Source organism: Scyliorhinus canicula, chromosome 18, assembly GCF_902713615.1.
Source record: "Scyliorhinus canicula chromosome 18, sScyCan1.1, whole genome shotgun sequence".
Lineage (NCBI taxonomy): Eukaryota > Metazoa > Chordata > Chondrichthyes > Carcharhiniformes > Scyliorhinidae > Scyliorhinus > Scyliorhinus canicula.
Window position 1 is genome coordinate 10,441,523 of NC_052163.1, and position 16,078 is coordinate 10,457,600.

At 41.7% G+C, this 16,078-nt stretch overlaps 1 protein-coding gene across 2 annotated transcripts in view; it reads left to right on the forward strand.

Moving 5' to 3' along the window:
• smurf2 (SMAD specific E3 ubiquitin protein ligase 2) overlaps window positions 1–16,078 on the forward strand; it is a 241,286-nt gene that overhangs the window by 159,853 nt on the left and 65,355 nt on the right. For both annotated transcript variants that reach the window (XM_038777045.1, XM_038777046.1), the window contains exons 4-6: window positions 8,260–8,393; window positions 13,203–13,268; window positions 14,004–14,088. In XM_038777045.1, the coding sequence (XP_038632973.1) occupies window positions 8,260–8,393; window positions 13,203–13,268; window positions 14,004–14,088 (285 nt within the window). The remainder of the gene's footprint in view (window positions 1–8,259; window positions 8,394–13,202; window positions 13,269–14,003; window positions 14,089–16,078) is intronic.

Sequence of the window (16,078 nt, forward strand, 5' to 3'; positions counted from 1 at the left end):
GCATTTTTAAAAATATTGATGAATGAAAGTCAGCAATCATTTGATTAAAACAAATTCCGTTTGACTAACTTGAACACGTTATTTAAATTAATAAAGGATTGATGAGGATAATGTGGCTGATGATCTGTATATGGACTTGCAAAAGGCTTTTGACAAAGTACCATGCAATAGACTTGTTAGCAAAATTGAAGTCTGTAGAATTAATGCTGACCGGCCAGGCACGGCACAGTTACACATGCTTGTGCTCTGTCTGCCAACACACACTTTCTCCCACCGCTGAAGGCAATGATTTGCACCCATCAGCAGTGCATGCTTGTTTGTCATCATGCTGCTCATTCAGCCGCTCTCTTCAACTTTGGTTAACACCATGCAGGTCACTCTGCCTCGGCTCCTCAGTGCCTCGGCTCCCCACTGCCTCGGCTCCCCGCTACCTTCAGCTCAAGAGAGCTGGCCTGTCTGCTGCTCCCCACTGCCTCGGCTTCTTCCACCGCCTCTGTCTTGCCCTTTCCCGAGCCTTTGCTGCCTCCCTCCTGCAGTTCATGCCACACTCCGGCCTCTGGTTCTTGCCAACTGCGATGTGTTGGACTCCACCTTGCTCCTACTGGGATTCTGCACCTCGCTTTCTAACCCAGAAGTTATGCTTCCCTCCTTTTTGTTTTTCTGAGTTACAACAACGGAGCAAACCCCTTCCCATTCACTTCCATTGTACATAAATAACCCACGGGTCAATCCCCCTCCATTCCTAGATCTTCATCTTTGATGCAGGTAGTAGTTGCCCAAGACGTTGCTGGATTGGGTGTCACAAACCGCACAACCACATGTGCAGGAGTTTCACCATCTGCTGCAGTTCCAGGATTTTGATTCAGCAACAGTGAAAGAATATAATTCCAAATTAGGATTAAAAGGAGGTATGATTGAAGTGTTCAAATCTTGAATGGCTTTGATAAAGTAAATACTGTTTCCAGTGTCAGTAGGGTTGGCAACCAGACAACAACATTTTAAGGTGACTGGGAAAAGAGCCACAAGTGGGGTTGCACGTGGTGCAGTAGTTAGCACTGGGACTGTGGCGCTGAGGACCCGGGTTCGAATCCCGGCTCTGGGTCATTGTCCCATTGCACATTCTCCCCATGTCTGCGTGGGTTTCACCTCCACAACCCAAAGATGTGCCGATTAGGTGGATTGGCCACACTAAATTGCCCCTTAATTGGAAAAAAAAATAATTGGTTTTTTTACAAAGAGCCAGAAGTGACACGGGGAGCACTCTTTTACACACTGAGTTGCCATAATCTGGAATGCATTGCCTAAAAACATGTTGGAGACAGATTTAATACTAAAATTCAAAAGGAAATTGAATAAATATTTCTGGGGAAAATAAATTCCAACACTATTGGGAAGGAGCAGGGGAGTAGGATTAATTGGACAGCTCTACCAAGGAGTGTGATGGGGCCAAATGGCAGTTTCTGTGCTATATCATTCTACCCTGCTGTTGATGTGCCTGGCCTTTGCTTATAACTAATGCTTCAGTATTTTGACCCAGAAGCAAAGAACAAAGAAAAGTACAGCACAGAAACAGGCCCTTCAGCCCTCCATGCCTGCGTCGACCATGCTGCCCATCTAAACTAAAATCGTCTACACTTCCGGGGTTGGTATCCCTCTATTCCCATCCTATTTGTGTATTTGTCAAGATGCCCCTTCAACGTCATCTTTGGCAAAGCACTAATCTTTGGCCATCTCAATGTTAGCAGAAGAACAGCCCACCTTGCTGTTTAGATTTTGATTGTTTCAGATAAAAATGTTGAACTCTTCATGCGCTGGTATTAATCAGTTCGAATTTGTACTGGCATAATCCCAATAATGGTGGGTACGACAGTTTTGTATAAATCTCTACCGTTAATCTTTTTCCTTAGAAGTACACTGGATGGAAATTACAATATACAAAACTATTTGAACATTGAACTGATGTTTCCTGGAAATCCATTACCTTTAAATTTGTTGTGGAGGAGAAACATGCTGTAATGTTTCATTAAGTGATTGTTTATCTTGCCATTCGCAGAGTTAGGAAAGGGGATTTATTCTGTTGAATTTATATCAGTTCCCAAATGCTATAAAATAACGTAATTGAATGCTGAAGACCTAACATTTTGCTACAATGACAACGTTATTAACAACGCGGACAATGTCCCCTGAGGGCAGAAATCAGATTTTGAAATCTGGTAAAACTTTGTAACAAGGCAACTGAAGAGAAGTCGGTAATGGTACAGATGATAGTTCACTTTTTATGGCATTCAGAATATTGGCTAATTCATATGAATAGGAATGCCTACCTCATTCTTTACATGTTGAAACTTTGTTCCAGTCATATGGGTTTTATTCCCAGTGTTGTATCATTCTATCAACGCACGTGTTCTCTATTGCTTTTTTGGGAGGAATTTTCAGATGCCCACGATTGTTCCTGCATTACTACCCTAGTCCTGGAATCAAATTACAACCTGCAAATTTGAGACCACTTCAAACAATGGTGTTTGAGACAGATGCTTACACCATTGAAAGACGCTGCAATATATAATTGATTTAAAGCAAAGCACTGCTATTTATCTGAGTGGATTCGGTGTTTGGTTTTTCTCATTTAAAGATGGTTAAAATTAAATGCCTCATAGCAAACGTGATGAAGGTGAAGGACATTCATGTTTATTGTGTAAATGATTCCAATTTTGGTGCTGTTTATTTGTGCTGTGATTAACTTCAATGCTATTTGTTGTGAATGGGTTGCCAAACGGAAAATCGACTTGGGATTTTTCTATTAATGTATAACATTCACTGCTAGGCCCCCGAAGGGAAGAGTTCCTGGAAGAATTGATTGCATTTTTGCAAAATTTGCATTTAAAAAAAAACATAAAGTTAAGGGCCTCACGGTAGCATGGTGGTTAGCATCAATGCTTCACAGCTCCAGGGTCCCAGGTTCGATTCCCGGCTGGGTCACTGTCTGTGTGGAGTCTGCACGTCCTCCCCGTGTGTGCGTGGGTTTCCTCCGGGTGCTCCGGTTTCCTCCCATAGTCCAAAGATGTGCGGGTTAGGTGGATTGGCCATGCTAAATTGCCCGTAGTGTAAGGTTAATGGGGGGATTGTTGGGATACGGGTTATGTGGTTTTAAGTAGGGTGATCATTGCTCGGCACAACATCGAGGGCCGAAGGGCCTGTTCTGTGCTGTACTGTTCTATGTTCTATGTTCTAGTTACACACAAAATGTTTCTATAAATGTCTCATAATGGGCGGGATTTTCCCACCAGCCCACCGCGTGTTTTTTTGTGGAGGTGTTGGTCCGCCAGCAGGTTCTACCGGTCCCGCCGTTATCAACGGGATTCCCTGCTGCATTGCTGTTTGAAATAAACCATTTAGTTTTCACTGGCCTGGTTATTTTGGGATAGTAATAATGGCAAAAGTGTCAGTATTTGTCATTATTGCTCCTCTGAAACTGGCAGCTACTTCTAAAGTACATAGATGGTCAGTTAAACATGAAATTGCTTTTAGTGATTCTGCACTTTTCCAGAGGGTACGATGTTGTGCCCACCCCTCCAGTTAGAAATCATTGAACTGACGAAAACATCCACTCTCACCCTTTTATCCTCACTCTAAAAACAACTCGATAGTTACATTTTGTTGAATGATGTGTAAAGTGTTTTTAACAGCATATTGTTCATAATTACTGTTAAATATCTTCACTAGCCCTCAGTTGGGTTTTTTAATTTGTTGAATGTCTGATTTTTCCATTGTGCAAAATTCCACATGTTATCATAGATTATCATAGAATTTACAGTGCAGAAGGAGGCCATTCGGCCCATCGAGTCTGCACCGGCCCCCGGAACAGGCACCCTACCCAAGGTCAACACCTCCACCCTATCCCCATAACCCAGTAACCCCACCCAACACTAAGGGCAATTTTGGACACTTAAGGGTAATTTATCATGGCCAATCCACCTAACCTGCACATCTTTGGACTGTGGGAGAAAACCGGAGCACCCGGAGGAAACCCACGCACACACGGGGAGGATGTGCAGACTCTGCACAGACAGTGACTCAAGCCGGAATCGAACCTGGGACCCTGGAGCTGTGAAGCAATTGTGCTATCCACAATGCTACCGTGCTGCCCACAAAAATTTGTTTGATATTTTGGCTTCTGCCTTAATCCTGTATCTACGACCCAAGCATTTATTTTGTTATCTGTAAAACCTGAAGTGAAGGCATTAAGTTGCTTTTACTTCCTCGTTTGCTGCCTGAGAATACTTCAATGTGACTGGCTGTTTGCCCTGATCAATTACATCACTATTGCTGGAATATTTGTGATCCCCTTGACTTGGCGTGAAAAGTCATGTCAGGAAAGGGAAACTCCGCACCACAGATTACTAGATCTTCCTGGGCAGCTTTCTTGAGGGTCAACGGTAAGAACATCATGTACAATAATAGCTGTAAGTGAGGTAACTGTGAGTAATTCAGATTCAGACATCTGACTTCGCTGTTTGACATCAGAATCTTTTAATTACAGTTTTAGAATTCTTAGCTAAGTTGTATATATTATAAAATATACCAAATAATAGAGAAGGCTGAAATCTAAATTTAGGATTAGCAAACTGTCCCAAACTGCTCTGGCTTTGTTTACTCCTTTTGCATCTGACAAGGTTGACTATCTCCTTGTTCCAAGTTTCGATTAGATTATACAGGACATTCTGGGGTTTGACTCAACTTGTACATCTTTAGCGGGTGGCACGGTGGTAGCACTGCTGCCTCACAGTGCTTGGGACCCGGGTTCGATCCCAGTCCTGGGTCACTGTCCTTGTGGAGTCTGCACATTCTCCCTGTGTCTGCATGGGTCTCACCACCACAACCCGAAGATGTGCACGGGTAGGTGGATTGATCACGGTAAATTGCCCCTTAATTGGAAAAGAAAAGAATTGGGTACTCTAATTTTTTTTTAAAAGCCTGCACATCTTTAACTGGAAATGGAATGGGTGGATTCTCCGTTCATCTGATGCGGTGCGCCCCAGGGATTCTCCGTTTCGCCAGCCGCCCAATGGGTTTCCCATTGTGGGCAGCCCCACGCCGTCGGGGAAATCCCTGGGCTGCCGTCACAACGGAGAATCCCGACAGCAGAGAATCCAGCCCAATATATTTAATATCCCTTTCTAAAGGGAATTGGATATGTCCATTGGGAATAATTTGCGTTGGGAAAAGGGGCAGGACTAGAAAATAGGACTAATTGGATAGCTCTTTCAAAGCTGGCACAGGCACAATGAGCCGAGTGACTGTGTCCAATGCAAAGTAAGGCTTGTAATAAATGCATGTACTTCTGTTAAAACCCTCTAATACCTTTAACAGAAATATGTTTAAAGTTCATGTGGAGCAGTGATTGATATCTTGATGGGAAACTATCTTAAAGTTTCTGAGTCTTGCCATTGAAAGTAGTATTTGTGATAAAGACATTACAGTTAAAATCATTTCATGCAGCCAAGTACATTGGCTGCATCTAAAACCATTTAATTTATTCTTGTTGGTAACATTGATTCTTGAAGCAGTTTTAGTGAAGCGGCATTGGGAAAAATATCTAGTCAATCCAATATAGTAAAAAGGAACGAAATAGATCCCCCCAATAACTTTGTTGGTAAAGTAACATTGTTACTGCCAGGAATGAGAGAGATCTTAAACCCTGTTCCCTTCCCGTACTGGCTGTAATTAGCATGCTTTTAGAAAAGGAAGTGTTCTATGTGTTTTAGTAAACCCCTGAGTGTGTGGACAATCTGAAAAATCAGCAACAGGTTTTTGTGGGTTTAAATACAAATAATTATTTATTCACGAGTTTCCTCTGAAAATCTACGTCACTCGCTCACCCACTCTTGCCCATGCACATACTCATTCTTGAGGGAAATAGTTAAAGGAGATAGTGTGCTTTTGCAAGTTATAAACAAAAGAATAATTTGTAATTTACAGGAATAACTCTTCTTGGAAAACACATGGTGCAGGCTTGGTGAAGAAGAGAGTTGTCACTCCGGAAGTGTAGTTGGGTGAATTCAGTGATCCAAGTGCAAAATACCAGAGATGTTGTAGGGTTCTCTTGAAAAAGATGGACTTTCTGTAGGTCACAAAGTTAGTTGCTTTATAATCCTGTTACCGGGAGATCGGTTTGCTGTATTGATGGACTTGAAAAGGAATAGGCTTGGAGGCCAGATCTTAAGGCTGACCTCTATGGTGCTGCTGGTTCTGCTGTTTGTTGTGTCTTGCAGTCCGCACCTGTAGATTAAAAGGGAAACCAATGCCTCACCATATGGTTTATCATGGCCCCTTTTTCCCAATGATGTTGTGCTTTAGTGGATTAGCCATAATCTGGACTATTGTTTGCAAAACTAAACAAGGGGGGGGGGGGGGTTTATGTTGGGGCAAGCCAAGGGAACTGGAAAACACAAACTACAAAGGGAGGGGCCAAGGTGAAGGGGAAACATCAGAGTCTAAAGTTGTTGAACTCCGGTTGAGTCCAGAAGGTTGTAACGTGCCTAATCAGAACCTGAGATGTTATTCTTCCAGTTTGCATTGGGCATCAATTAAACATTGCAGCAGGCCTAGGATGGGCATGTGGACATGAGAGAAAGATGCTGATTTGAAATGTCAAGCAATTGTAAGGTTGGGGTCATGCTTGTAGATGGAACAACGATGAAGGTGTTCGCAAAGCAGTCACCTAGTCTGCGTTTATTCTCCGCAATGTGGAGGAGACCACATAGGGAGCAGCGAATACAACAGATCAAGTTGAATGAGGTGCAAGTTAAATGCTGTATCACCTGGATCCTTGGACAGTAAGGAGGGACGAGGTAACAGGACAGGTAATTTACCATTTGCGATTGCAGGGGATGGTGCTGTGGGAGGATTTGGGCTGATGGAGGTGTGGACCAGGGTGTCACGGAGGGAGTGCCCCCTGCGGAATGCTGAAAGGGTTGAGGGAATATGTGTTTGGTGGCATTATGCTGGAGTTGATGGAAATGGCAGAGGATGATCCTTTGAATGTGGAGGCTAGTGGTGTGAAAGGTGAGGACAAAAGGGACCCTGTCTTGGGCAGCCGGGGTGGGTTGGAATTCTCAGTTGGGAAAGAAGGCAGACATGTCCAAAGCACTGTTTTGAAAGAAGTCTTGCTTTCATACCCACAGATTTCAAGTAATTGGGAAAAGAAGCAAAAATGACATAAGGAAATACTTTTTCACACAGCGAGTGTTTAGGGTTTGGAATGCACTACCTGCGAATGTGGTGGAGGCAGGTTCAATTGAGGCATTCAAGAGGGAATTAAATTATTATTTGAAAAAAATAATTTGCAGCAGAATGGCACTAGGTGAAATGTTAATTTGGAGAGCTGGTGTGGACACAATGGGCTGAATTGTAACAATTCTGTGATCCTGTTCTCTACAATATAAATGGTTAGGGCGGCACGGTGGCACAATGGTTAGCACTGCTGCCTCACAGCGCTCAGGTCCCGGGTTCGATCCCGGCTCTGGGCCACTGTCCATTTGGAGTTTGCACATTCTTCCTGTGTCTGCGTGGGTCTCACCCCCACAAACCAAAAAGATGTGCAGGGTAGGTGAATTGGCCACGCTAAAAAAATTATGTTCTCAAAATTTATATAAGAAAAACATAAATAAATAGCTGTGGGGTGACTTGATTAAGATGTAAGAATGAAGAGAGGAGTTATCAAGAAGATAGACATTTTTCCATTGGTTAGGGAGTTCAGGACAAGAAAGCAACTTTAAAATCAGAGCCAGGCCATTCAGGAGTAAAGTTGAGAAACACTCCACACAACGGATGGCAGAATTGTGAAACACTCTCTCACACAAAAGGCAATAGGTGCTAGCTCGATTAATAATTTTAAATTTGAGACTGATTTGTCACTAGCTGATTATAAGATAAAAGGATTTTAAGACGGTGGATGGGTTTGGGATACAGATCAGCCATGATCTAATTGATAGGCAGAACAAAATCCAAAGTCTGTTTAGCCTGCTGCTATACCTATAAAGGACTGGGGTAGCATTATCTGCCTGCTGACGTGGGACATTTGTAGTATAGTGAAACCAAAAGGTTGAAGAAAAGCTAAAAAGCAGGAAGAAATTAGAATCAATTTGTTCGCTTTTCTTTTGAAGTCAACTTGATTGTTATGTAACTGTTTAACAATAAGTAGAACATTATACAGTATAAATGGTTGATCTAATTCTAGTACCTCTTGTGTTATTCCAGATATATTGGGAGATCAGATTCTATAACAATCAGCGTTTGGAATCACAAGAAAATTCACAAAAAACAGGGTGCAGGCTTCCTTGGCTGTGTGCGACTCCTTTCCAATGCCATCAATCGCCTTAAAGATACCGGTTGTGAGTATATACAGTTTAATGCTGAAGAACAAATTTGATAGTTGCCTGGGCCATGTTTATTTTAAAATCTCTTATCAAGGTTATCTCTTTCAAATCTTTTAATTGGAAAGCCGCGATCATTCTGAAAAGCGATGGCAAACTGATTTTCTGCTTATGTAGAATTCTGTATTCGCACAGAAGCATTGACCCGGATGTCACCCTTGCGACACATTGCAGATTGAGGGGCATGAATAATATGAACTGTTTGTTTCTCTGGCACCTTTAGATTGTTTATTAGCTTAAATTTGCTCTGCCTGATTGAAATATAAAGTTTTAAAGTACATTATTTGAGTACTAATGACCAGCAAGAATGGTTGGAAGAAATGGATTCTGTTCTTCCTTGCCAAATTGTGCTGTGGTAGTGCCAAATGGCATCTAACGACCTCCCCAAAGGAAGAATTATTTGGTATGTTGCTGTTAATTCCAAGAGGCTTTTACCTCCTGTCAAAGCTGTGTAGCCTTGTAAGACTAAAGGGAACTGGAAGGGGCGTGGATGGATTATTGTTAAATTAAAACATTGAATCTAGGTTGATTATTCTGTGCTCTTCTATGCCCCTTCTTCCATCTGCTTCTTCAAGGTTCCAAATGTTAATGTGTGAATGTGGTGCCATACCCAATAATTTACCCTATACTTGGTCTTCCCTTTCTCTCTCCCCTCTTTTTTGTTGCTAAAGTCGAGAGATTGATGCAATTCTAGCATTATTGCCAACTATTTGTGAAGAACTTGTCAAAAGGCAGATTTTAATTGCAAGGTGCACGTGCAGTTCTGTATTGAAGAATATCCATTGTTCAAATCAATACACTGAGTAACTCACTGGAAAATGTGGAAGTAGTTTTGCAGTTTGGGGGAGGGGGGGGGGAGAAATGGGGTTGGTCCTTTCTGTGATTTCCTTTTTCTCTCTGTCCTCGTCCTTCCTATTATCATACGGTAGCCCAATGAAACGCGTGTCTCATTCCTGCACAATATTGCTCCAATATATTTCACCACCATGCTGTGATGTATTTTTTTTGTTTTTCTCTCTCTTTCTCTTCCCCTCCCTATTGAGGTATGTTTTCATTGATTTCATAGATTTCATTCAACAGAAGATTCAGGTTTTTAGTAGCAGCTTGTGAAATAATAAAAATGTATTTAACTCGGGGCAGTTTCAAGGCTCACTCCTGTTTTGCTCCAGTTGGTAGGGAGTGGACGTGGGAACCTTTAGTGAATACCCAGCAGCAATGGGGACATGTTTCAAAATTAAAACTGGATATACTCAGCATCTTAGGAGTACCACGTGGAAAGAAGCTGAGCCAACCTTTCCGGTCGATTATCTTTCATAGTGTTCATGATGATAAATAGATTTTATTTTTAAAAAATCGGTAGGCAGGAGAAGAACAGAAGGGAAAACAGCCAGCTTTCATGTAGTAAATTTTATGCAGGGAAAAACATCCCAAAATACGTAACAAATTTCTCAAACAGGGGCCTAGGGATAAACTGAGAGGAAGTGGGCCCTAAAGCTCATGCTGCCTGCAGGCTGTGAGGTGAACTGAGGTAACAGAATTTGAAAAGTCTTTTCAAGTCTGGATGTGTGTCTGAAATCCGCTTGGAACTTTCTAGAATCTCAAGCACAGTACAGGGGCAACTGGTGGCTTTCAGCAGCCATTTTTAAGGCTATTGTGTCCATTTTAAAAATGAAAATTATATCTCTGCAAACTCCATAATATCACAAAATGGAGCTGAGTCCCGATTCTGGTGATGCACGACTGTGACCGCTGGGGAGGGAGAGGGTGGGGGTGCGATACAAAGAAAAGTACAGCACAGGAACAGGCCTTCGGCCCTCCAAGCCTGCGCCGACCATGCTGTCCGTCTAAACTAAAATCTTCTACACTTTGGGGTCCGTATCCCTCTATTCTCATCCTATTCATGTCAAGACGCCCCTTAAACATCACTATCGTCCCTGCTTCCACCACCTCCTCCAGCAACGAGTTCCAGGCACCCACTACCCTCTGTGTAAAATAAATAAATAAATCTTGCCTTCTACATCTCCTCTAAACCTTGCCCCTCGCAGCTTAAACCTATGCCCCTGAGTAATTGACTCCTCTACCCTGGGAAAAAGCCTCTGGCTATCCACTCTGTTTATGCCCCTCATAATTCTGTAGACCTCTATCAGGTCGCCACTCAACCTCTTGTCGTTTCAGTGAGAACAAACCTAGTTTATTCAACCTCTCCTCCTAGCTAATGGCCTCCATAACATGCAACATTCTGGTAAATCTCTTCTGCACACTCTCCAAAGCCTCGATATCGTTCTGGTAGTGTGGCAACCAGAATTGAATACTATACCTGTGGCCTTACTAAAGTTCTATATAGCTGCAACATGACTTGCCAATTTTTATACTCCATGCTCTGGCCAATGAAGGCAAGCGTGCCGTATGCCTTCTTGACTACCTTCTCCACCTGTGTTGCCACTTTCAGTGACCTGTGGACCTGGACACCTAGATCTGTAGGTGTGCACCTGTACACCAGGGCTGCACGGTAGCACAAGTGGATAGCACTGTGGCTTCACAGCTCCAGGGTCCCAGGTTCGATTCCTCGCTGGGCCACTATCAGTGTGGTGTCTGCACGTTCTCCCCTTGTCTGCGTGGGTTTCTTCCGGGTGCTCCCGTTTCCTCCCACAGTCCATCCAAAAACATGCAGGTTAGGTAGATTGGCCATGCTAAATTGCCCTTAGTGTCCAAAAAGGTTAGGAGGGGTTATTGGGTTACGGGGATAGGGTGGAAGTGAGGGCTTAAGTGGGTCGGTGCAGACTCGATGGGCCGAATGGCCTCCTTCTGCACTCTATGTTCTATAAGCGCCTGAACTGAAGTTCAAAGGAGTTGTTGCATAATGCTGTTAAGTTATCTGCTGATAGGGTCTACAGGATGATTAATATTAAATTAATGTAAGGTGACAATCGTGGCTCAGTTGAGAGCACCCTCTCCTCTGAATCAGTAGGTTGTGCATTCATGGTGGTGCACATATTCTTGGCTGACATTCCAGTGTTGTACTGAGGGGGTGCTATACTGACAATAGGGGATGTAAAAGATTCCATGCAGCTATTTTTGAAGAAGGCACCCTCGTCAATGTTTCTCTCTCATTTAATACCTAAAAAACCCAAGATAATTTGATTATTATTACATTTCTGTTTGTGGCATCTTGCTGTGTAAGGCACTGTCTGCCTTACAAAAATAACCAGACTACAAAAGCGCATCATTGTCTATAAAGTACTTTGAAATGTGCTGATTTTGTGAACGACATGATAAAAATGAAGTCTTTTTTTCTGTTATTGTGAACAAAGAAAAATACAGCACAGGAACAGGCCCTTCAGACCTCCAAGCCTGTGCCGACCATGCTGCCCGTCTAAACTAAAATCTTCTACACTTCCAGGGTCCATATCCCTCTATTCCCAAATCAGGTTAACGAAACAAACTCACGCCTATTGTCTGAAAGCTGACCAGTTATTTCTCTCTAATTTGTCTATTCTTGTTGCTCATTTGCTTTTGTGGTGTATTGCGTTCCTACATACTACCCTATTAAGCTTCAATTTTAGTCCAGATTAATGGGACGTTGAACTTGCTCTAATGTGTTTGGATTCACAGTACTTGCTGTGACTATGGCATATTGGACTCATTCAGTTTGTGCTGACTCTTTTGAAAAGTAATTGGTAATCCTATTTCTTTGCTCTTTTGCTGTATCACACATTTTTCTCCAAGTATTTATCCAATTTCCTTTTGAAGGCTACCTTTGAATCTGTACACAACATCCTTTTAGACAGGGCATTTGAAAGTTTAGCCACTCATTGTGTAATTAAGTTTTTCCTCATATTGCCTCCCTTTTTTTGCCAGCCACCTTCAATCTGCGCCCTCTGGTTATCGGTCCTTAAGCTATGGGAAACAATTTCTCTTTCTTTACTCTATCTAAACCCATCATGATTCTAAAGACTATCAAATCCCTCTTAGCCCTCTTTGCACTGAGGAGAACAACCCCAGTTTCTCCAGTCTATCAACATAATTAATCCCTCATCCATTGAACCATTCTAGTAAATCTCTCTGACCCTCCAGCGCCTTTGCATTCTTCTTAAATTTATATGCTCCCCTTTTAAATTGAATTAAGCCTCTGATTCAAAGAGTGTAAAAATGGTTGGCATGGGAAAAATCCTTAATACAGGGAGGTGTTCGAGACAAGATAGCACAAGACATCACAGAATTTTCATTGGCTAGAATGCATGTTCTACATTCGTTTGTGATGTTTTGGATTTTAAACAGAGTACCATAGTTACACTGCAACATAGTGATCAAGTGCGGTTTTGTAAATGATCAATAGCAATGCGTTCTAGTTCTATTAGAAGAATGAGAGGGCAAACATAAAATTCTTAAAGAGTTTTGACAGGGTAGGTAGAGGGATTTTTTTTTCACTCAAAAGGATTGTGAATCTTTGAAATTCTCTACCATAGAGGGCCATGGATGCTTATGTCTTTGAGTATGTTTAAAACAGATTAATAAATTTTTCAATACTAAGGGAATCAAGGAAATGAGCATAGTATGGGAAAGTGAAGTTGAGGTAGAAGATCAGCCATTATATTGAATGGTCTATATTGTTGTACTCTTTCTAACTTCTCATCTGTTAAAATGTTGTCCGACGGTAGACAACCGTAATGTATATTAACTTTGGCAAAGATTAGAGTCTGAATTTCATGAAACTGCTAAATATTTCTTAAGAGAAAGCAGATAATGAAAACTTTTCATTTTCCACAGATCAGAGACTGGATCTATGCAAACTGAGCCCTAATGACAATGATACAGTAAGGGGGCAGATAGTAGGTACGTATAAAACATTTTCTCTTGAAAGCAGAAAAGCAGTGGCTGGAATATGTAAACATTGAAATAAAATTAGGTTAACAGTTGTGTTCTTGCACTTTTCTCCTTCCTTATGACTTTGAGTCACAGGATTGATGTTTGTATGTGTGATCGCCAGACAGTGATCTTTTGATCTCACTTGGTGAAAGGAATCACTCCATAGGCAAAGAAAAAATGATTTCCTGCAGATGAAAATAAATCTGAGGGCAAATCAGTCTGGAATGCTTGGCAAAAGTTCAATTTGATACAAAGGCTGAAAACAGGGCATTTACAAGAAGAATGCAGTACAAGTAGGCATAATCAAATTGGAGCCAGGCCATTTAGAAGCAAAATCAGAAGCATTTTTAACACCGAGTGGTTGGAACCAAGAACATATTTTCCCTCAAAAGTTGTGGATCCTGGAAGTTTTCAAGAATTGGATTGATTTTTGTTACATTGGGATATGGAACAAAAGCAAGACAGTTAAGTTGAGGTGCAAATTAACCATAATCTAGTTAAAAGGCAAAACACCCTCAAAGGTCTATTCTTTCCCCCTGTCTTGGCTGAAGAATGGTATTTGACATGCGGAAACCAGAAGAGAGGAAATAATTTTGTTATTTATTAAATGTATTTGTGTAATTTATTTTTTGTATTTCGAGGTAAGAAGAAAATGTAGAAATATTAATGGACTGAACTGAATTCTTATTTATTTATCCACAGTAAGCCTTCAGTCTAGAGATCGGATAGGCAGTGGAGGTCCTGTGGTGGATTGCAGTCGTTTGTTTGATAATGACTTGCCAGACGGGTAAGAAATGACTGATAATATGGATGTTTGAGAAGTTTAGTGAGAAATTGAAGTAACCATGAAATATTGCATCATGGGTTTGGTAAATAAATAGCTCTTTGCAAAAGTAATAAAACTAGAACTATTTTGTGCTTTTGAATTTAGTGTTTAATTAACCTGATATTGCTAAAACCAGGATGCTTTCACTAACAATAGTTTGGCTTTTTTTGATTCTTCATTATGCTACATAATTTTCCAAGACGGTCTCTCTTTAATTTTGCACTGACAGAAAAGATTTTTGAACTAAGGGTGGAATAAAAAGACTTTTAGGCCAAACTTTAACAGTTTAACAAATCATTTTTGTTCCTTTTTTGTATTTCTTTCTCCTCACTTTAATAGTGTATGCTCATTAATAACAAACTTATTGATTAAAAGGTAAGTGCATTGTGCCAACGTTTCACCTAATTATAAATTTAAAAACAAAAATGCTGTGAACATTCAACAGGTGATAGAGCCTCTGTGGAGAGCAAAAGGCAAGTTAATATTTCAGATCAATGACCCTTTTATTCAGACCTGAAACATTAACCCTGCCACTTTATCTCTACAGATGCTGCCTGTCTGACTGACTGAATGTTTAAAACATTTCGTGTTTATATTTCAGATTTCTAGCATCAGCAGTGTGTATTGCTTTTTGTTTCTCACAATTATGTTTTGTAAGTAACTGCACACTTATTTGTGAGCTTCTTAAACACTTGTTTGTATTCTTGGTCTTGACATCCTTGGCATCCACTTTGTGTATTTCCCTTGTTACAACATTATGAAGTTTCACTGCGGTGAAAACCTGAATTTTGGTATTAGATAAGGGAGCAGAAATCTCACAAAATGTTTGCTCACTGTGTAGAAACAAACCAATAGTTTTGAAGCACTGGGCAAAGCAATGAGGGAATGCTGGTATTCAAAACCATTCTGTATTTTTAAAGAAGTTGCTTACATTGGTCTTTTAAATGGAAGCTTTGTCAGCATGTATTTGTCTGTAGTGCCACAGTGGGATGTGGGAAATAATTTGACTTTACTCAGCCCTGTAGATTAAAGTTGATTGTTTTTTTGAGTGTTATGAATTAAATTACTTGCCCTCTTTATGGTAATGCTATTTCTTTTTAGGTTTTTTTTTGAAGGTCCCCCTCTAATGGCCGGGCTAATGGCCTCCTTCCCCGTCTCTCCTTTGCGGCACGTGAGCTCCCATCTGTCCTGGTAGCTCTTTCCCCTCTCCCCCTTCCTATTTTCACCCCCTCGTTGTTGCTGGTTGTGAGCAGGACCACAAAGAGGTTTGTGACCGTTGGATCCCGATCGAGAATTTTACCTTTTCCAATTTCAGGAACTCAGCCAGGTCTGAGGCCCTAGGTGGCGCCACCGACTTCCAGTCCAGCAGAAGTCTCTTCCTGGCGATCAGTGATTGAAGGCCAGCGCATCCTTTTCCTTCCCTGTCCAGAGCTCTGGATGCTCTGATACTTCAAAGACTGGCACAGATGGGCACCACTCAATCTTGACTCCCCCCAGTATTTGTGTCTGGTCTCATTCAGTGGGGTCCTGGCCTTTTCTGTAAGTCATCTGTAAATGTCGCCACACGTGTAGTCCCCCCACCAGTCCAGCCTTATCATTGTGTCCAGGAGTGTGTGTCCGGGTAGCTGGGGGAACGCTCCTGTCTCCTTGCGGAGAAAGTCGTGCAGCTACAGTTCTTTCGGGAGTTGAAGCTTCTCCGAAGGCTCTCCCAAGGTCATCAGTCTACTGTCCACATACATGTCTTTTAGCCTGTGTCCCTCTGGCTCACTTTAAAACTGTAGTCCTTCCAGCTCCATTGCTCCATCTCAGGAGTTCACCGGGAAGATTTTGCTCTTCCCCAGGTTGAGTTTGTAACCTGGGGAGTCCTGTTGTTATTTCCATGCTGGCCACGGGATTCAAAATATAGAGGAGGATGTCATCTGCATAAGAGCAAAACTCTGTGCTCCCTGCA